The sequence below is a fragment of the Rattus norvegicus genome, chromosome 19, assembly GCF_036323735.1.
Source record: "Rattus norvegicus strain BN/NHsdMcwi chromosome 19, GRCr8, whole genome shotgun sequence".
In the NCBI taxonomy this organism is placed as follows: domain Eukaryota; kingdom Metazoa; phylum Chordata; class Mammalia; order Rodentia; family Muridae; genus Rattus; species Rattus norvegicus.
This window is the reverse complement of record NC_086037.1, coordinates 40,376,507-40,402,421: the sequence shown is the minus strand read 5'-3', so window position 1 is coordinate 40,402,421 and position 25,915 is coordinate 40,376,507. Positions and strand designations below refer to the sequence as shown.

The window sequence follows — 25,915 nt, the reverse complement described above, 5'->3', positions numbered from 1 at the left end:
TGTAGCCCAGGCTGGACTTGAATTTATTAATCCTCCTGCTTCAGCTTCTCAAGTGTTGGGAGCGCGGGCTGTGATTGCGAGTTTTTCACGTAGCTCAAACACCCCTAAGAGAATGTGTACACGTGTTGAGGACTTGGTTTCAGCCCTCACCCTACAGTGACTGCGGCACCGGAAGTCCTGGTATGGGTTGGACAAGGGAAGGAAGGGCCCCGCCGTTCCTGGGACAGGATGTACACCGAGGCCCCCTCCCTAGCCACCAGGGACTTCCCAGGCCTGGCCATGTTTCTGTGTATCCAAGTCCCCATGAGAACTCGAGGGTCTAGACAAAGTGGGCAGCAGCGCTAGGGATCCTCCACGTTTTAAATGAGGAATCAGTTCTGGTAGAGGCTTTGCAGTGTCTCCCGGTACCGTGGAACCCTTACTTTCTAGGGGGAGGGAGAAGCTGGGAGCTGGGACTTTCTAGGCGTTATCCCCTCCCCTCCAGCCCTCGCCCTGGGGTCAAGAGAGGCCGGAGGAGGCGGGGACAGCTGTCGGGCGCTTTCCTTGAGCTTCCCGCACCTGCGGTTCCTTTGTCCTTAGGGCCTCCAGCTCCCTCCTAACCCTCGTCCCCAGGTTATGCCTAATGCGTGTGGAAACCAAACTGAAGGAAAATCTGTTCCGATAACGCGCAAGTGGATGGGAAACTAGGCTGGCTTCTCGGAGATCCGCGCGAGCGCCTCTGCTTTCCTCTTGCTGGGTTTAAAAAGCGCGCAGCACCCTGCCCAGCTTTAAAAAAGCATTAGGGACTTGCTGTGTTTCTTGAACTGGTCTACACACTATAAACTCCGTTGAATTAAACATGAACCACCAGCGTTAACATTGTTAAAAACTATGTGCTCTGGGGAAGAGGTTTATAGGCTCATTTATTTCTCTTTCTTTTTTTTTACCAGACAGGGGAGACAGGGTTTCTCTGTGTAGCCCTGGTTGTCCTGGAACCTGTTCTGTAGAACAGGTTGGCCTCGATCTCAGAGATTCGTCTACGTCTACCTCCTCAGTGGGTTAGACCCATAGAGGGTTTAGCTACTATGCCCGTCGTAGGCCCATTTCATAGATAGGTAACTTAAGTTACCTCTTACTTATCCGCCTGAGCCATACTAAAGAAATCGTGTCAGGGACTGAAAGCAGGTTCAAAGTTCAGTCACCGCCACTCCACCCGTGGGGGCCCCACATAATTCCGGTCGAAGGGAGGGCACGAAGATAAACACCCATTTAAAATTCCTCAGCTCGTCTTAAAACACTGCACCGATATCCCCCAATTGTTGTAAACTAAGCTCTCCCCAGAGTTTGTTAATTTCTAAGGAACCCCCCAATCACAGGGTTAGCTTAAGCAACAGCAGGTAAACTGTGGCAAAGAAATGGGGCCCGGCCTCCCTCTGGCTCCACACCCAGTCAAACCAGTTCCCGAGGCTTAGGGAGCGGCTGCCAGCCCTGACCCCTTAACCTCACCCCTCCCCCACCAGGGAAGCAAGCCAGACAAGCAGCGCGTTTTACACCGATGGACTTTTATTTTCCTAGCTGACATTGTAAAACTCCAGGTAGTTGGGAGTTAAACACAACCCACCGTGGGAAAAGTAAACAGACTTTCTTAAATTCGCTGGTAAAAAATTCTATCTTGCCCGAAGAGGTCGTGTCTAAGACAGCAAATGAGACCACCCACCCACCCTTTCCGCGGTAGTCCACGCCAGGCGATCAGTCTAGGCTGACCAGTCCCGGGGTCTCCAGCCACTTCAATCAACTCTGATCGCAGCAAGATTTGATTTGTTCAGTTCTGGATCTCAGCCGAAGGCCGGCTCGCCCACAGCAGCCTGTGGGGGCGAGGTGACTCAAGTCACTTCCCAGTCCCTAGGGCGGGTCCACACCCTGGCCTCCTCCCAGGCCCCACACCCACGCAAGGCAACAGGAAGCACCCGCGTCTGTCCCATGACGCAACTCTGACCGCTTGCACAAGCGTGCCCACTTGTAGGGGCCGAAACGCGAATGCTAGTGAAACGGCCTTGAAAGGGCAGCCTGGGCCCTAGAGAGTCCGACCCTGAGATTCAAGATCCAGGTGTCCCTTCTCCAAACCAAGGAAGGGACAGTCCTTTAATAGCACCTGTGGACGTACGTCTGGGAGAAGGCGCCCGCGCCCCTAGCTCCTAGCTCCTCAGTCCTTCCCCTGGCCTCTCGGCAGCTCGGGCCGCGGCTCTTCTTTACGGCCCCCCGCCGGCCTTCGCCTCGGGTGTGCGTTCTCCGCTCCGGTGGCGCCGCTCGTAATCCTCAGAAGGCCACCACGGTTCGCACCAGCACGTTGAGCATATTGTCGGCCGGGCGGCAGGCTGGCTTGGCCTCGCACGTGGGGGGCGTCGGCGGGGGCACGGCGGGCCCACAGTTCAAGAGACTGGAGAAGCGCCTTTGGAGGACGCGGGCGAGGTTAGGGAAGGCACCTTCGGTTTGTGCGGGAGGAAGCTGCAGGCGATTGGAGACCTCCGACGTCGCCTCCCCCTCCACCTCTTCCAGACGGGCCTTCTTGCTTGGTACCAGTCCGGCATCACTACCGTCGCTCAAGTCGCTGCTACTCCGGCGCTTGCGGCTGACTCTAGCGGGGGGCGGGTCACAGAGCGCGGGGGTCTCCTGGACTCGCAGCACTTCCTCTTGCGTGTCCATGGGCTCCGGAGGCTGCTCGACGTCAGGGGTCGCTGCTTCCATTGCAGCTTCGGGTTCTCGCGGCGGGTGCAGGCGAGGGTCAAGGGCCCTGCGGGATGGCGGGAACTCGGGCTGGTGGGTTTCTACCTTGGCTGAGAGGTAGAGCTCCCGAGCGCTGCGCATAACGAGGGACAGCTGCAGACTCCGGTGGAGGCGCAAGCCACCGCGCTGCATGCGAGAGTGGTACATCTTCCACACGGACAGTGTCATGATGCGCTGCGCTTCTTTCTGTACTTCCATGCTTGTTCGACGACTGTGTAGAGTTAAGCCGACAATGGATTAAGACCGGCGTTGCTGCCTAGACGACTCACTTACAGTTGCAGGTACTCTGTTAGACGTTCCGGCGGGGGGGAAAGCAAGCTGGAGTCCTTTAAATAGAGTAAGAGTGACGTCACTGAAACGCCACGCCCAGAGGGCCTCATCCGGGCTTTCCACCGTGGCTAGAGACTCCTTAAAGCAATAGGGACAAATTTACGCCTCCAAGGGAAAAGGACTTAAACAGCGGCAAGGAAGAACTTCCCCGCTGCGCCTTGAGACACTAGATTCTCAGAATCACTAGCAGTCCAGACGATGAGGCCCACCCACGAGACGGATAGTGGGAGGTAATCTCATGGCAGTGGGGAAGACCCAGGACTGGGATACATTACCCGAGGACACAGTTCATCTTGCCTACCAGCCTGCTAATTAATATTTTCCGAACAGTAAAAATGCTGCTTCTTGTTAAGCAGTTACTACACGCCGGTTACTACACTGTTGAACTTTCTCTTTTTATTCAATGTCTCTGATCCCTCACCTCCACTCCAAAGAAGTGTTCTCCAGGTGAGAAATAGGCAGTCACCCGACCAATATTTACTAAACGAATTATTATATGATTATAACACGATAAAAGGGTAAACGGAAGAAGCCTGCAGCCCTTCTATCTCCACCTTTCTGGACATGGGTGGAAAGTGGGCGCGGACGACACTGACTGGCTCTGGAGAGAGCTACCCGGTAGCCACCGATATCCACCACCTCGCGACTGCTGTCTTCACTTTCCGCGTTAAACATCTCCCAATTTTCCACAACCCAGTGGTATGGAAGTTCCAATGAACATAGGGCCTGTGATCTTCCCCCGTCAATGGAGCACTTTTCTGCCTTCACGCCCTCGGAAACAGAATTACTCCAAGAGAGACTGATATCTGGGTCGAGATGGCTGAGTGGCTAGAGTCACTTGCTGCCAACCCTAACAACCTCAGTTCGATTCCCTGTCCCACACGACGGTACAAGAGAACAGACCTCTGTAAGGTGTCTACACACACACACACACACACACACACACACACGGAAGCACACACACACGCAAGCACAAACATACAGGGATACATAAAGAAAAGAAAATAAGACGTCGATTCCGCTCTGCACCGCTTCCTAAGAAAAAATTGATTCTAGTTGCAGAAGGGCAAAAAAATTCTAATAACCTCTTTCATTTTCTGTGCAGGCCCTTTAAGACCCCCCCCCCCACGCCAGCGGGCAGGCTTCCCGCCACTGCCGCCGACCGACTTCCCTGGCTAAATTTGGTTGTAATGACGTCTGGCGGCGGCGCGAACCCACTTCCGGATGCCCATATAAGAACAAGGGCTGACTTTCTTAGCCCGAGGAGCGGGCTTCCGGGGCGGGGCCCCTCCCATCGTGGACCACACCTCTCCAATTTCTGGTGCTTCCCTCCATCTGGAGCCGAAATGCCGTCTCCGGTAGTTCGCGTCTGTTATTTGGGCAGAGTGCACGACGTGCTTGACAGAGCTGAGTGGTTTTCTTCTCTCATGCTCTCTCACGCTGGGGCACCGTCCTTTGGGATGAGTCCGGGTGGGGTGAGATTCGCATCCTGAGGAGTTACGGAAAAACATCTTCGTAACCTGCGCTCGCAGGTGTAGAGGACAAAGTACTTGGTCCTGGGTCTGTTCTTCCTCCCATCTTCCGGGGGAAACTACCCCGGTACTCAGTCTTGGTGGCACGTCCTTTTACCTGCTTAGCCATCTTGCTGGCCTTTTATTAATTTTTGGGTTTTTGAAACAAGATACCACCTTTATAGTTCCAGCCGTCCTGGACTGCTTCTGAGTATTTTTTTTCCTTTTATCCTTTTTTCTTCCTTCCTTCCTTTCTTTCTTTCTTTCTTTCTTTTTTTCTTTCTTTCTTCTTTCCTTCCTTCCTGCCTTTCTTTTTTCCTTTTTTGTATTTTTTCTGCTTGCATGTGTGTGCCAGAGTAGTGCATCGGATCTCCGGACCCTGGGTCCGTTATGTGGACTGGGAACCGAACCTGTGTTCTCTGAGAACAGTAAGCGTATTTTGTTTTGAGACAGGATCTCACTATGTAGCTCTAGCTGTCCTGGGACTCATTTTATAGACAAGGCTGGCCTCGAACTGAGAGAGACTCATCGGCCTTTGCCTTTCTAGTGCTGGGAATAAAAGCGTGATCCACTGTGCTCTTAACAGCAAGTGCACTTAGCCGCTGAGCTAGCTAAGTTAGGCATTGATAGGATGAACTCCGTATCCCGCTGTGTTCCCATAAGATTTAAGGAAAATAAGATTATTAATATTGGCTAAAAAAGAAACTGAGGTTCCACAGTTGTGGTCCGACCCAATTTCCCCGCTGCCAGTGGGGGAGGCGCCTGTATGCCCACAACCAAGATGGCCGAAGTGCAGGCGGAAGCCCACAGGCTTTGACCCTCTAGGGCCGCTCTTTTTTTCTTAGCAGTCGGGCTCTCGATGGTGGCATCCTGGTGCGAAGGTGGCACCGTGTTCCGCCTTCTGTTAGGAACAAGCTAGCCTGCACCTGGCGGGTGGGGGTTCGAGTGTGGGGAGGAGGGGTTGACAAGTTTCTCCAGGATCCTTTGTAGTCCGAGGGTGAGTGACAGTGGCGGGAAAGGGATGGAAGGGAGCCGTCTCGCCGCTCGTCAGTGCCAAGGTGTAGGCCACTGGGTGACAGGCAGTTTGGGTACGGCCGTCCGGGTGTATGGGTCTCCCTGTGGTGGAGTGAAGGGATAACCAGAGGGATGTTGGCGTGTCTGGACCTCGGTTGGTTTGGGACCTTTGCCTCGAGCCGTGCTCCCGCAGCGAGGTGCAGAAAGCTGTGAATATGGCCGGTGGGCTGCGCCAGCGCTGGTGCGAACTCCTGCAGGGAGACTCTGTGGCTCTTCGAAAGAGCTCGGCTGGACCGCCAATGAGCTGCCGAATAGCCTGGGACGCCTCAGTGGGACGGACTTAGAAGAAACAAGCTTTTAGAGAGGTGTGAAGACAGAGCCTTTGGCCAGCCCTTTAAGGAAGCTGTTCAGCTTAGAAGTGTGTTAGTCTGGAGGAATGTGTCCGTTGGGGGAAGTTTATATGTCTCTGGCCTTGACACTTGAGTGGAAGGCAATCCAGGCAAATTGAAGCTCCCTGTTGGAGACCTGTTGGAAAGAAAGCTGTTCACAGAGAGCATGTGGGAAGCAGTATAGGTGACATCCGAGTAGGATGCACTGGGAGATTAGGGTATCTTTTGAAGCGGGGTACAGGTGTGTTTTGCTTGTTTCTGAGACGGGGTTTCACTGTAACCTGGCTGGTCTGGAACAAGAGATTCGCCTGTCCCTGCCTCATGGGCACTGGCAACACCACATTTAGCTTAGGTTACGATTTCTAGACTCTCAATGCTATCAGTCAGCCACAGGAAATGAAGGACCACATGGTCAGCCCAATGGCTCTGGCCTTCATGGAGAAGAGTCATAGAGGTAAAGGATTCATCCAGCCCAAGTGTCAGCGGATGTTGCTTCCTGCCAGTCTGACCGGGTGTATTCTCTCTCTCTCTTTTTTTTTTTTTTTAAAGATTTATTTATTTATTTTGTATATGAGTACACTGTAGCTGTCCTCAGACACACCAGAAGAGGGCATCGGATCCCATTACAGATGGTTGTGAGCCACCATGTGGTGGCTGGGATTTGAACTCAGGACCTCTGGAAGAGCAGTCGGTGCTCTTAACCACTGAGCCATCTCTCCAGCCCCGGGTGTATTCTCTCTTGTGTATGTGTGGCTCTGCCCTTGTGTGTCAGTGTCCAGTCCCTGAATTCCTTGGCTGCCTACCTGCCTCTTCATCACTTAGGCCCTGGGTACACAAAATATGTGGAGTAAAGGAAGTCCTTGATGTCTCATCAATACTCTTGAACAGTTGGCAACTACTGTTTATAGCAGTACATGCTGGTCGTCTAGAGATGAGAGTTAGTGATGAATTGGACATGGTGATTTAGGCCTCTTAATTCCAGCATCCAGGAGGCTGAGGCAGGAGAATTGCAGCAAGTTTCAAAGCTCTTGTGGTCTACATAGCAAGTTCTATGCATTCAGGGCTACACAGTGAAACAAACCCCATACCAAACAAAATAAAAATTCATGGTAAGCTTGGTGAGGTGGCCAGTGCTTGCAATCCTGGAACCTGGGGCTGGTGCAGGAGGCCTGGATGAATTTTTATTTCTTACATTTACTTGTTTATATAGTTATTGTGTGTGTGCATGTATGGAGGTTGGAGGACATCTTAGGAGAACTCGTTTTCTCCTTCCACTACGGACCCCAGGTTAGGCCTGGCATCAAGTGTCCCTTTGGAGCCATCTTGATAGTTGGGTGGCACACACCCTTCTTTGAGTTCAAGGCCAGCCTGGTCTACAGATGAACTTCCAGGACAGAAAGAGCTACACAGAGAAACACTCAGAATACAAAAGAACTCCCACATCTTGTCCCCCAACTCCATGTCCTGTGAAGTTATACCATCAAACACCCTCCACTTCACCCATACCTCATAGCCCGCCAACTAAATGAACAAAATACAGTAAGGTCTGCAGAAATGGGAACAGGACCCAGCCCAAGGACAACGCCAGCCATCCAACATCCAGGAACAGAGACCAGGTCACCGGCATCATAATACCTCCTCCGCTTGAGAAGCAAAGGGGCCCTGGGATATTGCAAGGGGCCAGGAATGTCCAGAAGACGTCCCTCCCCCTTGTGCCCCTCTGGGTTTAAGTCTTGATCCAGGCTGTGGATCCCTCTGGAGCCCAGGATGGCCGTGGACTCAGCAATCCTCTTGCCTTAGGTTCCCAGACGCTGTATACCATGCCTGGTTGATAGAATGCTTGCTTAATTAGCACATTTTAAGCCACAGGTTTGATTCCTACTACTTCATAAGCAAGGTGTGGTGGGCCACATCTGATATTCTAGCACTCAGGAGATAGAGGCAGGAGGAACAGAAGTTTAAGGTCACCTTTAGCTATGTAAGGAGTCTGAGGACACATGAGACCTTGTCTTAAAAAAAAAAGGGGGGGGCTGGGGATTTAGCTCAGTGGTAGAGCGCTTACCTAGGAAGCGCAAGGCCCTGGGTTCGGTCCCCAGCTCCGAAAAAAAGAACCAAAAAAAAAAAAAAAAAACAAAAAAAAAAAAAAAACAAAAAAAAAAAAAACGAACGGGGCTGGAGAGATGGCTCAGCGGTTAAGAGCACTGACTGTTCTTCCAGAGGTCCTGAGTTCAAATCCCAGCAACCACATGGTGGCTCACAACCATCTGTAATGAGACCTGATGCCCTCCTCTGGTGTGTCTGAAAACAGCTACAGTGTAATTATACATAATAATAAATAAAATCTTAAAAAAAAATCCCAAAACCTCAATGAAGTGTGGGTGTGCACACAGAATTAAAAAAAACAAAACAAAAAGCCAGGCTAAATGGTAGACACTTATAACCCCACGTAATGGATGACTAAGGTTAAGGTGGGACTATTTTTAAGTTGAAGATCTGCTCGACTAGAGTGCCATTAACATGGAAGGGCTGGTGCAGTATCGGGTCAAGTGCCTCTGCATGTGAGCGTGTATATACAAAGTAAATGTAAGAACAATTAAGAGAAGCCAAGGGGTATTAGCCATTTTGTTACACCGATTCTAGGTATTTTTTTTTATTTTCTTTTTTAAAAGATTTATTTACTTTATTTATAGATGGTTGTGAGCCACCATGTGGTTGCTGGGAATTGAACTCAGGACCTATGGAAGAACAGTCCTTTTGACCACTGAGCCATCTCTCCAGCCCCTAGTTATTTTTTTTTTTTTTTGCTAATGAAGCTTTTTTTTTTTAAGATTTATTCATTTATTATATATAAGTACACTGTAGCTGTCTTCAGACACACCAGAAGAGGGCATCAGATCTCTTTACAGATGGTTGTGAGCCACCATGTGGTTGCTGGGAATTGAACTCAGGACCTCTGGAAGAGTAGTCGGGTGCTCTTAACCGATGAGCCATCTCTCCAGCCCCCTAGTTATTCTTTTTTTTTTTTTTTTTTTTTTTTGTTCTTTTTTTTGGAGCTGGGGACCAAACCCAGGGCCTTGCGCTTCCTAGGCAAGCGCTCTACCACTGAGCTAAATCCCTAACCCCCCCTAGTCATTCTTAATAATCTCCATTTCAACCCTGGGAAACAAGGTCTATGGCTCTCTTAAGCTGGGTGACACTTCCCTTTAGGAAGCAGAGTCTCTGAGTTCCAGGACAGCCAGGGCAACATAGTGAGACCATGTCTCAAAATAAATCAGCAGACAATGAAGAAACTGAAGCTTAGAGTGAAATGGCCCCTTTCCTGTTGGCAGGTCTGGGGAGGCAGCCCATCCCAGTCTGTATGGTCACTCTGTCCTGTCTGCTGCAAACCCATCTGGGTCTGCCTTGCTTCAGTATCCTGCCCTGATTTTGCCAGCTGCTCAGAAGTCTTTAGTGACCTGCTGGATGTCAATGTGGCTTCAGTGTCCTCTTGCTACTTAAAAGAGCAAGCCACCCAGCAGGTTTGTGGATGGTGGGGAGGTGTGGCAGGGTGAGGTTGTGAAACCCTCCGGTATTTTGATCTGCTGCTCCTCCAATTCAGCAGTTGATCACGGATCACCAGAATAACAGCTGAAAATGAGCATCCAGGTTCTAAAACACAGGTCATGTTGGGAGGAGTTGGATGGGCAGGGCACATAAGACCAGGGCTTGAGGGGTGGTGCCCCTAGCTTCTCTGGTGCACAGGAGCTGATTTTACCATGGCACTGGCAGCAGCCTGGATGTCTTTACTTATGAACTGGACCACATAGTCTCAGATGGGCTGGGTCCTCAGGAGATGAAAGTGTCCCACATGAATGGTAGTTTTTGGGTAGGTAAAGAGGAAGCTGGTACTGTGTTCTCTTGACTTCTGACCCTTTGACAAACAACAGTGGTCTGCCATTGTGGTGGTCCTGGGTCTATTACTCTCTGACCTTGGCTGTCCTGCCTTCTGGAAAGGGGGAATGGAACCTGGGGAGCTGACCCAAGACTATCTTCCAGAGCTAGTAGGACCCTTGGGTCTTGGGCTGGAACCTAGCTTTTGCCACAGGTCCAGATTCAAGTGTTCCTACAAGGTGAAGTGGGATGACCTTGCACAAGTTCTGCCCCACCTCCACCCCCATGCCTAATTCATGACAACAGAAATAAAATCCCAGCATCTAAACCACATGCATTTGAACCATTAGTGTTGACAAACTTTGGCTCACCTTTTGGGTAGCTTCTCTAGGCCTTGCTCTTAGTGGTGGTGGTGTGTGTCTGTTAGGAATTCAAGTGCTAAGATCTGAGTATTTGATACACAAAGACTTTTAAAGTTTTATAAACTCTATGGTGTGTTTTCCACAGGATGAATGGGAGCCAGCTAATAGCTTTGCTGAGTTCTCATGGGTTCTGTGGTCCTAAGACGTCATTGGGCTTGCAATGTGAACTTTCTCTGAGGGCCAAGTCTGGGCTTTTTAAAAAAAAAAAAAACAAAAAAACAAAACCATACCAAAGTAAAATCTCAGTGAAACATATGGGGTTGGAAGATGGAAGCAAGAGAGTCCTAGTCCTAGGCCAGCCTAAGCCATGTTATGGAGCCATCTCATAAACCACAATCAAATTAACCTCCTAATCTGAAGGGCTCATCATCTTCAGAGTACAAATGCCACCTCAGAGGAGGCGGGGCTTAGGCTAGTCTGCCTTACAATGGAGACCAGTGACGTGGTGAGACCGGAGAGTTATTAGGCAGCCCAAGCTCCTCTCCTGCCATTATCTCAACTCCCAATCTTCTCACTTTCATTCCCTCTGGGTAAGAGCCACCTCCATTCTCCATGCTTTTGTTCTTCCAGTCTTTCTAGGGCCCCTCAGACCTACTGCTGTCTGTATGGAGCACCTGTGTTGTCTCCTAGTTACACCTGTGATCTCAGGCTGTGCCACTGCTTAGTGGCAACACAAGGACTCTTAACACAGGGTGTGGTGTCAGGAGGCAGGTGTGCAACTAGATGAATGCGGTAGCAGTTCCCTCTCCAGTGAGCAGAGCACAGCAGGGCTGTTACAAAGGCGTCTTGTTTATTCTTATCAGCATCACTGACTCTCAGGGTTCACATTTCCCAACACCGCTCCTCTCCGTACAGTAGTTAATATGCAATCTCACTTGTGGGCCTGGGAAGGGTGGGGGCTTGGCTCTGGGTGGGGAGGGCATTGGCACTTCACATGGGCCAGTGGGTGATGGCCTGTCCCCATGAGAGGCATGGATGGGTGGGAGGGAGGGTAGCCACTGGGTTTGCCCCTACTTGTCTTTCCTGCTAAGTGGGTCACTTTTTCACTCTCCTGGGTGCTTGGGGTAGGGGCCATGCAGCTCTCAGGAGGGCAAGGCAAGCAGCTGACCGCCAGAGGAGGGGCGCAGGGGTGGCTCCTGAGGTAAGGCACAACCCTGTCTTTGGCTCTCCTAGTGAGTAGTTTTCTCCCCTGCACCCCTGGCTATATACTTCTCTTACCCCAAGCCCGGGGAGTCAGGGCCACCTCCTGAGGTGCTTGGAACCAATGGGCTCCGCTGCCCACTCTACAAGATTCTCAGTCCCATGGAGCTGGCCCCTTACTCAGCCTGGGCAGGGGCGCAGCCTGTCCTGACCATGGACAGGCTCGGCTGCTTGCCAAGTTATCAGGAGATTGTGCTTTGGGATCTTTGCTGGGGGAGGTGGGGTAACAGGCCAGGGCAAGGGTGGAGGGAGGGGGTATGACTAAGGTGCTTGTGCTTTAGCTAGGGGTGTCTTCTCCCCTCCACTTGGGACACCCAGGGTAAGGTACTGGGGGCCAAGTCAGACCCAACACCCCACCCTCACCACCAGATGTTACGAGGGATCCCGGCAGATTAGAGGGTGCTGCTGGCTTGGAAGAAGGCTCCATCCCAACTTCTCCAATCCTGCAACCTCCTGCCTCTGAAAAGGCAGCTAGAATGCAGAGTTGGGGAGAGGGAGGAAGGTCAGGGCTAGAACAGAACCAGTGAGATGGTGAAAGGACGGGAATGGAGGGGAGTAACAGAAACCCTGTGCTCACATATCAACTCAGACACCCGAAAGATTGCTCCTGGAGAACCAGAGTGGAAAGGAATGTGGCCAGAGACAGCTCCACAAACCAACAGTGGACGTGGACCCTGCCCTGCCTCATCCATCCCCCAGGAGTGGGCTCAGCCAACTGGGACCTGTGAACACCCTAAAACTGTAGTCCTGGGGGAGAGGAAGCTGGTTGGATCCACAGGAGTCCTGGGGCACTGGGACTAGGCCCCTGTGGAAACTTGCACCCACATCCCACACACACACATTCAGTTGTCCCTGCATCCTGCCTTCCACAGCCCAGGGACCCAGGGAATCTCAGACACATTCCCATTGATTTGAAAAATAAAAGGAAATCTTATACTTCAATATTTCATTCGCTAAAAAAATGTTTCAAAAAGTTATGTACAGGGGGTGGGGGCTGGGAGCCCTGCCCAGGGTCGGATGGGAGGAGGGCAGCAGTCTCCCAGCCTGCTCCCTGGTTCCGACCCTGGTCTTGCTGCCTCTTGATCTTTATGTTTTGAAAAGCAAACATTCTACGCAGGCACGCACGCACACACGCACGCACACCCACAAATTCTGCCAGACTGGAAACCGGTCCTGAGACCCTCACCTGCCCACAGGAGCACTGCTCTCTTGGAATGACCTCTTGGGCTGAGGGGACCCACAGAGGCAGAGCAGGGTGGGACAAGAGGGTATGATGGAGGCTGTCACAGAGGGTCAGTTCTAGAGCTTCCCTAAGCCTTTTGGGCTTGTTTCCTCAGTTTGTAAAGTGGACAGTCCCTCTTGGCCTCACCTACCCCAGCCCCAAGGTGCAGGGACAGACGAGAGGGACAGGAAGGCGCTTTTGGAGACATGGAAGCACTGGGGGATGGTGGGAGGGGTCCAGAGAACCCCTGGGCCCGTGGAGTCCCAAGCAGCCACAGTGAGGGGCAGGCTCTTCTGAGTCCTGCCCGTCCCCTAGCCGGGCCTGGTGCTGGGAAATGCCTAAGAGGAAGGGGAACCAGGGCTCCCCATGAGTGTTGAGGAAGGTCACAGATCCCACCTGATGCCTGTCCTCTCTTGACCCCGCCCAGCTTACTTTGGGGATAAGGTGTGGGATGACAGGGAGGCAGAGGGGCTGGGAGCATGCAGCACCCCCTGCAGGTTCTGGGGAGGGACAGACAGTAGCTCGTGACTAAGGTGGGGGTATGTGTGTGACAGGAGGGGAGTGTGACATCCATGGGAGGGTCCTGGGCAGGTACTGGAGGACCTCTGCTGAGGGGGCTGTCTGTGTGGAAGCTGTATTCTATGCCTACCAAGTTCAGCTCTTCCTCATGGTCATTGAGAAAGCTGCTGTCGGCACTGCCCTCTGCTAGGTACAGTGCTTTGGCCTTGGTCAGCCAGCTCTTGCATCCGATAGAGGGCACTGAACACCCCCTCACAGGTTCTGGGGAGGGACAGACAGTAGATCGTGACCAGGTAGGTGGTAGGTGGGGGTGTGATAGGAGGGGGAATGTGACATCCGGTAAGGGGGTGTCACATGTATGTTACTGGAGAACCTCAGCTGAAGGGCCAGCCTCGCCATCGTGGCTGGCTGTCTCGAAGCTGTGTTCCATGCTCATCATGTCCGGTTCTATCTTGCCAGTGTCGCTGATGAAGCTGCTGTAGTTATCGCCCTCCACCAGGTGTAGCGGCTTGGTCTTGGGCAGCCAGCTTTTACGGACCACTCGGCGGGCATTGGTGCACATGTCGGCTGCAATGGCATTCATCTCGCTCTCCTTGAAGTTGGGGGCGAAGTTCTGGCAGTAGTCTGTGGGGGAAGAGTAGACAGCTCAGGCTTGGACTCTTCCCATTTAGGTTTCCCAGCTTCACCTGGGCACCCTCTTCACCACCCCTTGCCAACCTAGGCCTCCCTGTGACAAGTGGCTACCATTGCCATAGATGTGCCCCTCCTGACCGCCCTGGACTTGAGCGCCTCCTGTTTGACAAAGACACTCAGGTCCTACCGTACTATATGCCAAATGTGAAGAAAGTCCCAATTGAATCCTCTCTCCCAGGAAACCACAAAGGACTCAGAACCTGCCCCTCCCACCTTTCCAATGTAGCAGAGGCTGACCTTGAACTCTTCCTGTTCCTGTCTCTTGAGTGTGGGTCAGAACCTTCTCTTTAAAATGTTTTACAATGTGGATGTGTGATAGTCAGAGAACAACTTGTAGAAGGGATGTAGGGGGTCAAACTCAGGTTGTTCAGCTATGGAACCACCTCACTGGCCTTAGACACCCCACCGTTTTTTTTTTTTTTTTTTTTTTTTTTTTGAGATAGGGTCTCTCTACATAGCCCTGGCTGTCCTCAAACTCAGAAGAGAGTCTCCTCCCTCTGTCTCCTGAGTGTGTGCCAGCAGAGTTTGCCAGGCCCTTTAACAACTCCTATTACTATGACATACTGCCTCTCTCCTCCTACCTTCATGTGGGTTCTGAGGGTCAAAGGTCAGCCACCCTGGAAGTGCCTCTTCAATAACTGAGCCGTTTCCCTGCCCTACACTTCAAGTTTCTGCGTCTTACTGACTCTGGAGTGCAGCACTGCAATGAGCCTGGTGCCCAGGGAACTCCAGGGGTCCTCTTGTCTTGTTTCCCCAGGTTCAAGAATCCAGACATCTAGCTTTTGTTGTGAATGCTGGGGATCTGGACCCAGGTCCTCACACTTCTGAGGCAAGTACTTTATGGATTTAAAATCCTAGCACTTGAGAATTCAAGGCCAGTCTATAACTACATGGTTAGCCTACAACTACAACTACCACAACCACAACATTATTATTACTACAGCATAGTAATCTATAACTACAAAGTTCAAGGCCAAACAGACATTGAACACCAAAGGAAGAAAAGCCAGCTGCCAACCCCAGGCCCCAGCAGAACACTCACACTTGACAGCATGGAGGACACGACTGTCCAGTGGCTTGCGTCTAGGGTCATTGGTGGAAGAACGGATGCCGGTGCCACAGCTATTGGCCAGTGTGTTCCTGGAAATAGAAGTGTAGAGGGCATCAGTTACTGGTAGAGGTCTTGGGGGTGGAGGGGACCTGCTCCCCAACCCCAGGGCGCTGGGGTGTACCTCACCGGTCAAAGAAGGAAGCCAGGAGCCGCCGCAGCAAGACCTTGTGCCGCGTGCCTGCACTGACGTGGCAGTTCATGAGTTGTGCCCTTGTGATGTATACATTGGTGCCTAGTAAGAAAAGTCACATGATCTAGGCAGGCCCAAATCTCAACTCGCCTAGTCTGAACACCTAAGTGTGCCACAGGCACTCTGAACACACCCAGGTAGATGCAAATATGGTGGTAGAAGTCCAGAAAGACTAGGCCCTCGTGGCAGTGAGCCCCAACCTGCTGGCCCAACCACGCCCCGTCTCCACTAGCTCCCATGACCTAGAAACCTACAGATTGTAGTCGTTGATGAAAAGCACATCAATTTCTCTCTCCTCCATTCTTTTTGGTTGAGTAAAACTTGAAATCTACCCTGGTGGAAGTGGTGGGCACCTTTAATCCCAGCACTCGAGAGGTGGAAGCAGATGGAGCTCTGAATTTGAGAGCCTGATCTACATAGCAATGGGTTCCAACACAGTCAGGGCTACAGAGTAACTCAAAAATCAGAGCAAAACAAAAAGCTGGGATCACTTTAGCATGCTGGTTTCTACACTGAGCTACACCCCAGGCTTAAACTCAATTTACTGTTTTTGAGACAAGGGCTCACCATGATCTTCTGACCTTTGTGCCTCCCCATCCTGAGTGCTAGGATTATAAATGTACACCACTGTGCCTAGTCTATACAGTGCTTGGTATGAAATCCAGGGCTTTATGCATGCTAGGTAAGATGGTTATTACCAGCTGAATCATATCCCCACTACCAACTCTCCTACCCTAACACACCACTCGTCAGGGCACCTGCTACTAACAGTTGCTCAAATGGGAATGGAGAGTGTCAAGTGCCCTGAGACACAGGAAGGGTGCTAGCTTGCAGAGCACAGGGGATGGGCACGAAAGCACAGTCAGCACACCTGTCACAAGCTCCAGCTTCTCTGAGGGGTCGCCTTCATCGTAGAGCTTTGGGTGGCAGCGATTGCCGATCTGGTTGATGAGCTCAGCTGGGAGAGATGCCAGGTCTTGCCGCACTCGAATGCGACTGTGGGACTCAAGGACGACCTGCTCAGGAAGAGCCTCCACCTTCTCAACTGTGGGAACAGGGGACAAGCATGTTTATATGTTAACGCTTGTGCGTGCACGCACGCACATAAGGGAGGGCGGCACTCACCTGTCTGGCCAACGTTCAACATACTGTACATGGTATACATATTGCAGATCTGACGGTACTGCTCATCTGTGCCCTCCTCACCTGCATCTTCCTCTTCGTCTTCTTCGTTGTGGTAGGAGCTGGGGCTGTCACTAGTGTAAGCACTGGAGGTACCTGGGCTGGTCCGCTCTGACATGCTGGGCCCACTCACACATCCCCCCACTGCAACCACAGCCACTGCTGCTGTAGCTGTGGCCACAGAGACTGGCTGGGGCATCCGGTTAGGGGCCAGGTCTGGCGTGGAGAACTTGGCCATCTTGCGGCTGCCATTGTTGCCACCACTGCCTCCAGCTTCCTTCTGGCTGCTATCCCATAGCCTCTTGGCCATGGGTGTGCATTGCACCGAGTCCAACTCCTGTTCTGTCTTGACCCGTGACACAAGGGGCAGTGGCGTGCTACAGGCTGGCCAGCCCAATATCTGCGCTACAGGACTCTGAGGCTCTGAGGATGGGGCCTCCTCCGGGTGCAGGCCCTGGGAGTCGCAACTTGGAGAGCTAACTTTGAGGAAGAACTCAGTGCCTTTCTCCATGATCTCCTGGATCTGCAGGAAGCCGGCTGTGTAGATGAGCAGGAACTGGTCCCCCATGTTCATGCTCAGCCGGCCTGTATAACAAAACGTGAGGATCTGCTGGAATGACTGTGGCTGCACAGCGGCTGGCAGTTCTACCACAGCACTGCGGCTGCTGTTGAATAGGTCCCGGAAGTAGGAGCTGCTGGCGGCCAACACAGCACGGTGGGCTTTGAAGGCATGGCCCTTTACCACCACTGACACGTCACAATACAGTCCCTGTAGCCGCTGCTCATTGAGGCACTCGAGGATGCTGTTGCCAAAGTTTGGAATCTCCATCTGCAGGGTCTGCGCCATGGCAGCAGCTGCATAAGGACAGGGGATAGATACTGGACAGGTCAGGTGGCAGAAACTAACATAGGCCCTACCCTGCCTCAGCAACCTCGCCTCCTGTAGGACAGCATGTGGGAGTCAAAGTAACATCCACATGGTAAAATCTATGATACATCTTAGAATGGCAGTTCCACATCCACTTCTGTCCCCTCACAGGCCCACCTTTATGACTCAGTCCCTGCAGGGGACTGATGCAAAGACACTATAGATACTATTATGCACAGCCACTCAAACCCTTCACTTTCTGGTGGAGCTTGGGACAGAACCCAGGCCTTTAGCGTGGTAGGCAAGTGCTCCACTACAGACCTCCTGAGTCTTGTTACTCAGCTGGTCTGAGTCTTGGTCTCCACCTCTAGAGTACTGGGGTCACTGGTGTGCTTCATGTATGTCGCACAATCTCCAGGACTTACACTACCTGGTTTGATATCAGCACTATGTAATTCTTCCCTTATTCTAAAGTCTCTTCTGTTAGAGGCACGCTTCCCATTATAGCTGGCCTGGAACTCAGGGCACCAATCCTGCCTTAGCCTTCAGAAGGTCAAGATGTATGAATCATCATCAGTATGAATCATCACATCTGGATTTAAAATGAATGCGCTGGGCAAGGGCTGGAGGGACAGTTCAGTAGTTTAGAGCACTTGTCTCTTGCAGAGGACCAAGGTTAGATTCCAGGCATCCAAACTTACAACTATCCATTCCCCCAGTTCTAGGAGAGCCAACAGACACATATGCATACATACACACATGTAGGCATTATCATGCATATAAAATAACAGTAATTCTAAATAAAACTTAAATATTCTCATCAGTGCTGGGGGATGGAACCCAGGGTTTTACAGAAGCTAGGTACATACTCTACCACTGCGTTTTACCATCAGAGGAACGCTTTGTGGATCTATGGTTGGTTGAATGTGAGGATACAGGGCCTACAGACTCTGAGAATAGATGGCCAAGATCAGTCTCTTGCACATAAGATGACACAGGCACAGTGCATCCAACATTCTTGCACTCATGTTAAGAATGGCCGTTGGCATGACAATACCACCATCTATGGCCCAGAACATGGCCTTAGCGCACTTACCAATCGTACAGCTAGTCACCATGAAAATGCACATTCAAACCATAATGCAAAACAGCCTTATGCTATAGGCTCGAAAGCAGGAACAAAGCAGGCAAAAGGCTGGGTGTGTGAGCAAGGTTCTAAGTTCTAGCCACCTCTATCTCCACAGTAAAATATGCCAAGTCTTACCAGGTGAGAACTTTGAACTCTCACACACCACTGGTGAGAATATGAAAAACAACTTGGGAAGTCTCAAGGTTCTTCATATGATAGGAAAAAGCCAGACAGAAGGACCACATGGCATAGGATTCCATTTACATGAAGTCTCCAGAAAAGGCAAATGCATTAAAACATAAAACAGAAGGCAGCAAAGAGCTGGGGAAGAATGGGATTTGCTTAGAGCAGAGAAATGTGTGCTTTCTCTCGGTAGATAACTTTAAGTTAACAATGACTGATCTTTCCTGAACTCTGAATCCATGAAAGACCGTAACAAGCTAGGTGTGGTAGGCCTAGGAACTCTGGAGGGCAGAGGGGAGGAGTCACTGGGTCTAAAGCTATAGGTTAGCCTCACAAAACAGACCTCAAAATAAAATCTATTACTGTGTAAAAGGGTGGATATAAAAGCCTGTATACCTCAAAAAACTGTTGAACAAAAACAAACAGGACTGGGATAGACACTTGCCCACACAAGGCGAGGCAGGCTGCCCCAGTCACACCAGACCCCCAGAGAAGACTACAACTTGTTTCCTCTGTACAGAACAGGGAAGTTGCGCCAAGTATATTTTTCTGATCTTAAAATTTGAACTTGGTGAGCACACTGTTCATCTGTAAAAATAAAAGGGATTTTTCTTCTTCTTCTTTTTTTTTTTTTTTTTTACCGTTTTTAGACAAGTATTTACCATGTAACCCAGGATAGTTTTGACCTTGTACTGACTCTAGCCTCAGCATCCTCAGTACTGGGAAGCTCCAATTTTTTTCTTTTCTTTTTCTGGAAACAAGGCCTCATTATGCAGATCCAGGGTAGACTTGATCTCACACATAGAGATTGGCTTCCTCTACTCCCCAGGTGCTGGGTAAATTACCTGGCTTACTTGGTTCTTAAGAAAATGACTCAGTTGGAAGTAGAACATGCATGGAGTTCTAGCACCCAGAGGATAGACTGAGGCAGGCTTACACTATATAGTTCTGGCTGGAGCGCTTCTGTAGACCAGATTGGCTTCAAACTCAGAGACCCATCTGCCTCTGACTCCCGCATGCACTGCCACTGCTTTTTCCTTTAGTTTCTAAAAATTTATAATTACATTTACTCATGTTGTATGTTTGCCTGCAATTATTAATATATACCTCCAACATGCTTGGAGGTCAGAAGGAACTAGAGCTATGAATGGTTATGGACCATGTGGATTCTGGGACTCCAACCCAACTCCAGTCTTCTGCAAGAACAGAACAAACAGTTCTTTTTGAGACAGGTTTCACTATATGGCTCTGGCTGTTCTCAAACTCAGAGATCCGCCTGCCTCTGCCTCCCAAACGCTGCAACTACAGGTGTATGTCACCACTACCCAGCACAAGCAACTCTTTTTTTTTTTTTCTCTTTTCTTTTTTTCGGAGCTGGGGACCGAACCCAGGGCCTAGCGCTTCCTAGGCAAGTGCTCTACCACTGAGCTAAATCCCCAACCCAACAAGCAACTCTTAATTGCAGAGCCATCCTACACACACACACACACACACACACACACACACACACACACACACACACCCTACAGCACATGCATGACAGTCAAACTTTATAGATAAATAGGGTCTTATCTTTGCTTCATGGAGGCCCTGTAGGGACAGAAGGACTGGAGCAGGACGATGGCATATGACTGTAGTTCCAGCTACTCAGGAAGCCGAGGTGGAAGGACAGCTTGAACATAGTTCAAGATCAGCCTAGGCCACATAACTCAACCTGTTTCTAGCACTAGGTTCCTGGGAATCCGATGCCCTTTCCTGGCCTCTCTAGGCACTACAAGTACATGGTATACATACATACATGCAAGGAAAACACTCATATACATTTTTAAAATAATTTATTTTATTTTTATGTGCACTGGTGTTTGGCCTGCATATTATGTCTGCATGCAGGTGACAGATTCCCTGGAACTAGAGTTACAGACAACTGTGAGGTGCTATGAGGGTGCTGGGAATTGAACTCAGGTCCTTTGGAAGAGCAGCCAGTGCTCTTAACCACTGAGCCATCTCTCCAGCCCCCTCAACCAATCATCATTCCTATTACTTCAGATCTAATTCCATGTCTAAAACAAGAGTGAAGCTCTGAAGAATTATCTTGGCCTCCTCGGATAGCTGACCTCAGGACAGCAAGAAATTAGGACAGAATTTCTCAAGTGGTGTCACCAAGTTTCATATTGAGTTGATTCACTGTGGAAAGGGGGCTGGCGGGGTTGGGGATTTAGCTCAGTGGTAGAGTGCTTGCCTAGGAAGCGCAAGGCCCTGGGTTCGGTCCCCAGCTCTGAAAAAAAAAAAAAAAAAAGAACCCAAAAAAAAAGTGCTGTAAGGAAAGGGGGCTGGCAAGATGTTTCCTGAGAAGAGACCACTGGCTTTTGTGGAAGGTGGCCCAGGCAATACACTTGAGCCCCACCAAAGTCACAAAGGCATGGAGGGGGTTATGCCTGTGCACCACAAAACCAACCAATCGACCAACCACCCAACTAACCAACCAGCCCAGGATGATGGTGTACACCAGTAGTCACGGCAGTGGGTAGATGAAGTAGCGAACTGTGCTGGCCTGAGCTAGTCTCAAAATAACATCACAACTCCAAAGAAGAAAAACCAATCTGTAGGTCAAAATCTATTTCTAACAATTAAGCAGGGCTTTGTCAGGCACAGTGGCTCACACCTATCCTCTTGGCAAGTGCAGTCAAAAGATAAGAAGTTTGACGCCAGACTGAGCCAAAAGAGACCATGTTTCAAAGAGGTGGGGAGGGGGGAAGGCACAAGCCTCTGGGAGGTAATTAATTCATGATGGTTCCACCTTCATGAGGCACTCAAGGAAGCCTGAGTTTTTGCCCCCCCACCACTGCCCTCAGAGCCCCAGCAGACTGAAGACTGAGCCTGCAGTTCAGTCATCTTGAACTTCCAGCCTCCAGAGTGTCAACAATACACTCCTGCTGGGGCAGCTCAGGGACAAAGCCTCTCCCTCCAACCTTAGCAGTATAGTGAGGACACATGTTTCCCCATCCAGACAGTACAAAGAAAAGGCAAACATGCTAATAGAAAGTAAGCATCCTGTATGGATCCTAGGTTTGGGTTTTTGCTGTTAATTCCTGCCCTAGCCTCCCACAATCAGCTGGCTTTTAATTTCTTTGGTCCTTTGTTTTTGAGACAGGGTCTCATTATATAGCTTTGGCTAGCTTAAAACTTCCTATGTAGGGGGGCTATAATGTGAATAAAAATAAATCATGAAAAAACAAAACAAAACAAAATAACAGCAGCAAAAAACTCACTTCCTATATAGACCAGGCTGGCTTTGAACTTACCAAGCTCTGTCTGCCTCTGCCTCCCAAGTACCAAGTGCATTTTTTCCTCCCCACACTGAATTCATTTTCTTTCTCTCAAAGGCTGTCATTAAATTCATGGCAGGAGTAGGATGAACAGTAGCTCCCTTTCACAGTGCCTGGTAACAGCTCAGATAAGGCCATCTCATTTCCCAGTATATTTCCTGAGAAGCAATGAGCCTTCCTGACATCTGATTTAGGAGAACAGGCCAGGGAGGCAGAGACAGAGGCCTGGATCACACAGAGAACAGGCCCAAGTTTGTTCCTGAACCCTGTCCAGGAAACAGACAATGCTGAAGCAGTTAGGAAGGAGGCACTCACAGATGGAAACACTAGTGCCCAGAGAAGCCACAAATGGGGCAGAGAGGAGCTGAATAGGCCAAGCCTCCCCATCCAGAAAAGGAGGGTCCTTTACCACAGGGGCTCCAAAGGTCAGCCTGACCTGGTTTTTCTCCTGCCCATACTCCTTCACCTCCTCCCTCCACGAACAGCTCTGGGAACCGGCACCCGTCTGCCACCTCTTCCTACTTGTTCCAAGTGGCCCCCACACTCTAGCTTCTGCCTAACAGAACTTTTAGATCCGTACTGAGCCCAGCAGCCATTCTGTTTTCATGGAGCCCTGGTCTGGGTAATGCCACCAAGTCTGTTCATAAGCTGATTCTTCCAAGTCACGGTCCACTCTATGAGTGCTTTCAGACCCAAAAGGGAACAGAGAGAACACAGATCAAATGCAGTCCCTGAGGTAACAATGGCATACCATGGCTGAGGGAGGATAAGTTCCACTGTGGATGGGGCACTGGAGATGATATGACGCAGGACCATGGTATCACCAAAGGGACACATTACCTCCTTAACAGGACAATGCAACAACTCCTACTTGTTTCGAGACACAGTCTTCGTACATACAGGAATGCAGCCTGGCCCTGAAACCTGGCTGAGAGCCCCTGCAGGTCAGAAAAGACTGTTTCTCCCATATTCTACCAATAAGAAAACAGAGCTCAGGGGCTGGGGATTTAGCTCAGTGGTAGAGCGCTTACCTAGGAAGCGCAAGGCCCTGGGTTCGGTCCCCAGCTCCAAAAAAAAAAAAAAAAAAAAAAAAAACAGAGCTCCTAGCTACCTGGAGGCTGAGGCAGAACCACTTGAGCTAGGAGTTCAAGGTTACAAAGCAAGACTATGAAAAGACAAACTTAAACAATGAAACAGACCTGTCTGGAGAACCCATGTTTCTTTTTTTTTTTTTTTTTTTTTTTGGTTCTTTTTTTCGGAGCTGGGGACCGAACCCAGGGCCTTGCGCTTCCTAGGTAAGCGCTCTACCACTGAGCTAAATCCCCAGCCCCCCATGTTTCTTAATATAAAGAGCTCCAGTCCCTTATATAAATTGACATCCCAATACATAGAATGTGAACATAGCCTCTGGTAAGTTTTTTCCCATGTTTTTGCTGCAGGGATAGAACCTAGGGTCTTTCCATACCAGCCTAGTGCTCTTCCATTGATCATAACTCTAGTGTCTCCAGACCACAAATTACCTCTAGCTGATGTCTACTACCAAATCCAGTATTAATGCTACATAAGGGCTCTCAGGGCCAAGATGATTCAGTGGGTAAAGCTTGCCTCCACAGCTAGTGTCCTGAGTCTGATCCCTAGAGCTCTAACGGTGGAGAGAACTGACTCCCCTAAGTTGTCCTGTGATTGATCTCCATGTCCTGCCAAATAAATTAAAATATAAAAAGTCAATACATAAATCAAAGAAGCTAGTTATATACCCTCCTAATTCCAGCATTTGGGAGGCCAAGGCAGGAGAATGATTAGTTCAAGGTTGGTCTGGACTACGTAAGTGAAACAAGATCTTGTCTCAAAACCAGGAGCCATAACACTGTTTTTTAGGGGACAAGGGAAAGAAACAAAAGTCTGTTCAGGACAGGGGGTGTGCCCAGCAGGTACAGGCTCTGGATTCAATCCCTAAAACCACAAAAAGTAAGCCAAGTGTGTCCATGTTCAACACATGTTTCTCAACAGTTTTAATTTATGGTGAAGTATGGAGATGTGGAACCTAGAACTAGAGGTCTTTCTGCATCCCCAAAAAGACTTGCCACTGGTGATGCAGAATATCAATGGCCCGACATCGGGCTAGAAAACAGATTAACATACAGCTTGGTGACATGGCTTAATGGGTAAAGACACTTGCTGCTAAGCCTAGCAACCTGACTGTGATCCCCAGAACCCACAGGGCGGAGATAACCAACCCTCACAAGTCACCCTCCCAATAAATACATAAATATTTTAAGGGAAAAAAGAAGGGCCGACACAGCAACCTCAGTTCTTGGCTGACATCCACCACCACTAGCTATCACTGGTCCTGTCACTCGGGCACCTTCCTGTCTATCACCTTATGCCTTTCACTCTATCCTGGAACCTGTACTGTTACAGGGATTACCTGTCTGGCAATCGACCCTAAGAGCTCCTCAGTGCCTTCACAACCCAGCTTCATCACATAGTTGGCAGGATTCTTCCATAATCCCCCCCAAACCAGATACCAAGTATCAGAACACAGTACCAATGTCATTTACATACCAGGCCCTTCTTTTGCTGTTGACAGGGTCTCACTCTATTGCTTTGGACTCACTGCCTCGATACCAGCTCAACCCTTGTCGGTGGGAAGCTACCCTAGATAACTGTCTCGGGCTAATGAGCAATCCTAGCTACCTGGAAGCCTCTACCCCCCACCCGACAAACTGCAGGTCAGGTATGTCCTTATCAGACAGGCAAACTGGGGAGTAAGAGCTCTAGCCAGCGTCCTGGGGCACCTGATTCTGTCCCATCATAATGGTCACTCACCTTAAACTCTTCTGCTCTACTCAGAGAACACCAAGGTCCCCCAAGTTCTAACTTTTACACCCCTGCTGAGGGTGCACAGAGGAGAGCAAATAGAGGGCAAGCATCTTTGAAGTACAACCTGTGATATGTTACTTCTCATCTGCCTGCTTCTCTCTCCCAGCCCTACCCACCCATAGAAGGGCCAATGCACTCCTGGGAAGACATCACCAGCAAACAGGTCACTTACTGCAGACTTCAAAGAGGGTTATGCTGAAAGACTGCTTCAGTTCTATTAAGTGTCAGATGGTGATGACCATGTAAGGCTGGTCAGTCAGTCATGGGTTTGAATGAGCTCAGACACAGAGAGTTCCAAGTGATCCTGGGGTGGGAGCCTGAGTATGGAGGAAGGGAATATCCAGGAAGGGGACACACTGCCCAAGCACTGCCTCAAGCTCAGCTCAGGTATGTAGCTGGGCAGTCAGGGGCTGCATCCCAAGCTCTGGCCATGAACCCGAGGTTCAGAGCTCATTGGCCAGCCTTCTGATGGACCCTGTGCAGACCAAATGCAGGCTGAAGAACCCCATGAACCTGAGGTGGGTTTTGGAGGACAGACTTTAAGATACTCTGAGGGGCTGGAGAGATGGCTCAGTGGTTAAGAGCACTGGCTGCTCTTCCAGAGGTTCTGAGTTCAAATCCCAGCAACCACATGGTGGCTCACAACCATCTGTAATGGAATCTGATGTCCTCTTCTGGTGTATATATAATAAATGGAAAAAAAAAAAAAAGACACTCTGAGCTGGTTGATGATGGTGCATGCCTTTAATTCTAGAACTTGGAAGGCAGAGACAAGTGGATCTCTTGAGTTCAAGGCCAGCCTGGTCTACAGAGGGAGTTCTAGGACAGTCAGGGCTACACAGAGAAACCCTGTCTGAGAAAAAAACAAAACAAAAAAGAAGAGTGATTCTGGATTTAAGTTAAGGGATCTGAACTTTGCCTGGGGATGCTAGGGAGACCCCTGAGACCTCTTCTGACTGTGTTCTTTCTTATGGACAGCATGAAAGACCTCTGCTCCACACCAGAGTCATCCCTCACTCTTCTCTCACAAAGACAAATAGTTTTTGGTAACTCAGCAGGAGCCTGGCACACACTCAATAAAAGCTCTGAATGTGTTGTTCTCAGCCAGAA

At 50.1% G+C, this 25,915-nt stretch overlaps 2 protein-coding genes across 5 annotated transcripts in view; both read right to left on the bottom strand.

Moving 5' to 3' along the window:
* Positions 1-1,524: 1,524 nt before the first annotated feature.
* Ier2 (immediate early response 2) lies at positions 1,525-3,049 on the bottom strand. Its single transcript, NM_001009541.1, has one exon. It carries the CDS (start codon positions 2,959-2,961, stop codon positions 2,296-2,298), a length of 666 nt encoding a protein of 221 aa, NP_001009541.1. The 5' UTR covers positions 2,962-3,049; the 3' UTR covers positions 1,525-2,295.
* An 8,021-nt stretch (positions 3,050-11,070) lies between these two features.
* Nacc1 (nucleus accumbens associated 1) overlaps positions 11,071-25,915 on the bottom strand; it is a 17,916-nt gene continuing 3,071 nt past the window's right edge. For 2 of the 4 annotated variants that reach the window (XM_008772346.4, XM_006255214.5), the window contains exons 2-6: positions 16,360-17,271; positions 16,106-16,279; positions 15,171-15,276; positions 14,976-15,073; positions 11,071-13,864 (exon numbers count right to left, since the gene is read on the bottom strand). In XM_008772346.4, the coding sequence (XP_008770568.1) occupies positions 13,602-13,864; positions 14,976-15,073; positions 15,171-15,276; positions 16,106-16,279; positions 16,360-17,263 (1,545 nt within the window). In that variant the 5' untranslated portion in view covers positions 17,264-17,271 and the 3' untranslated portion in view covers positions 11,071-13,601. 4 annotated transcript variants of the gene reach the window in all.

Excerpts from the sequence above, each read along its gene's own strand:
- Ier2 (NM_001009541.1), bottom strand. The coding sequence starts at position 2,961 with ATGGAAGTACAGAAAGAAGCGCAGCGCATCATGACACTGTCCGTGTGG.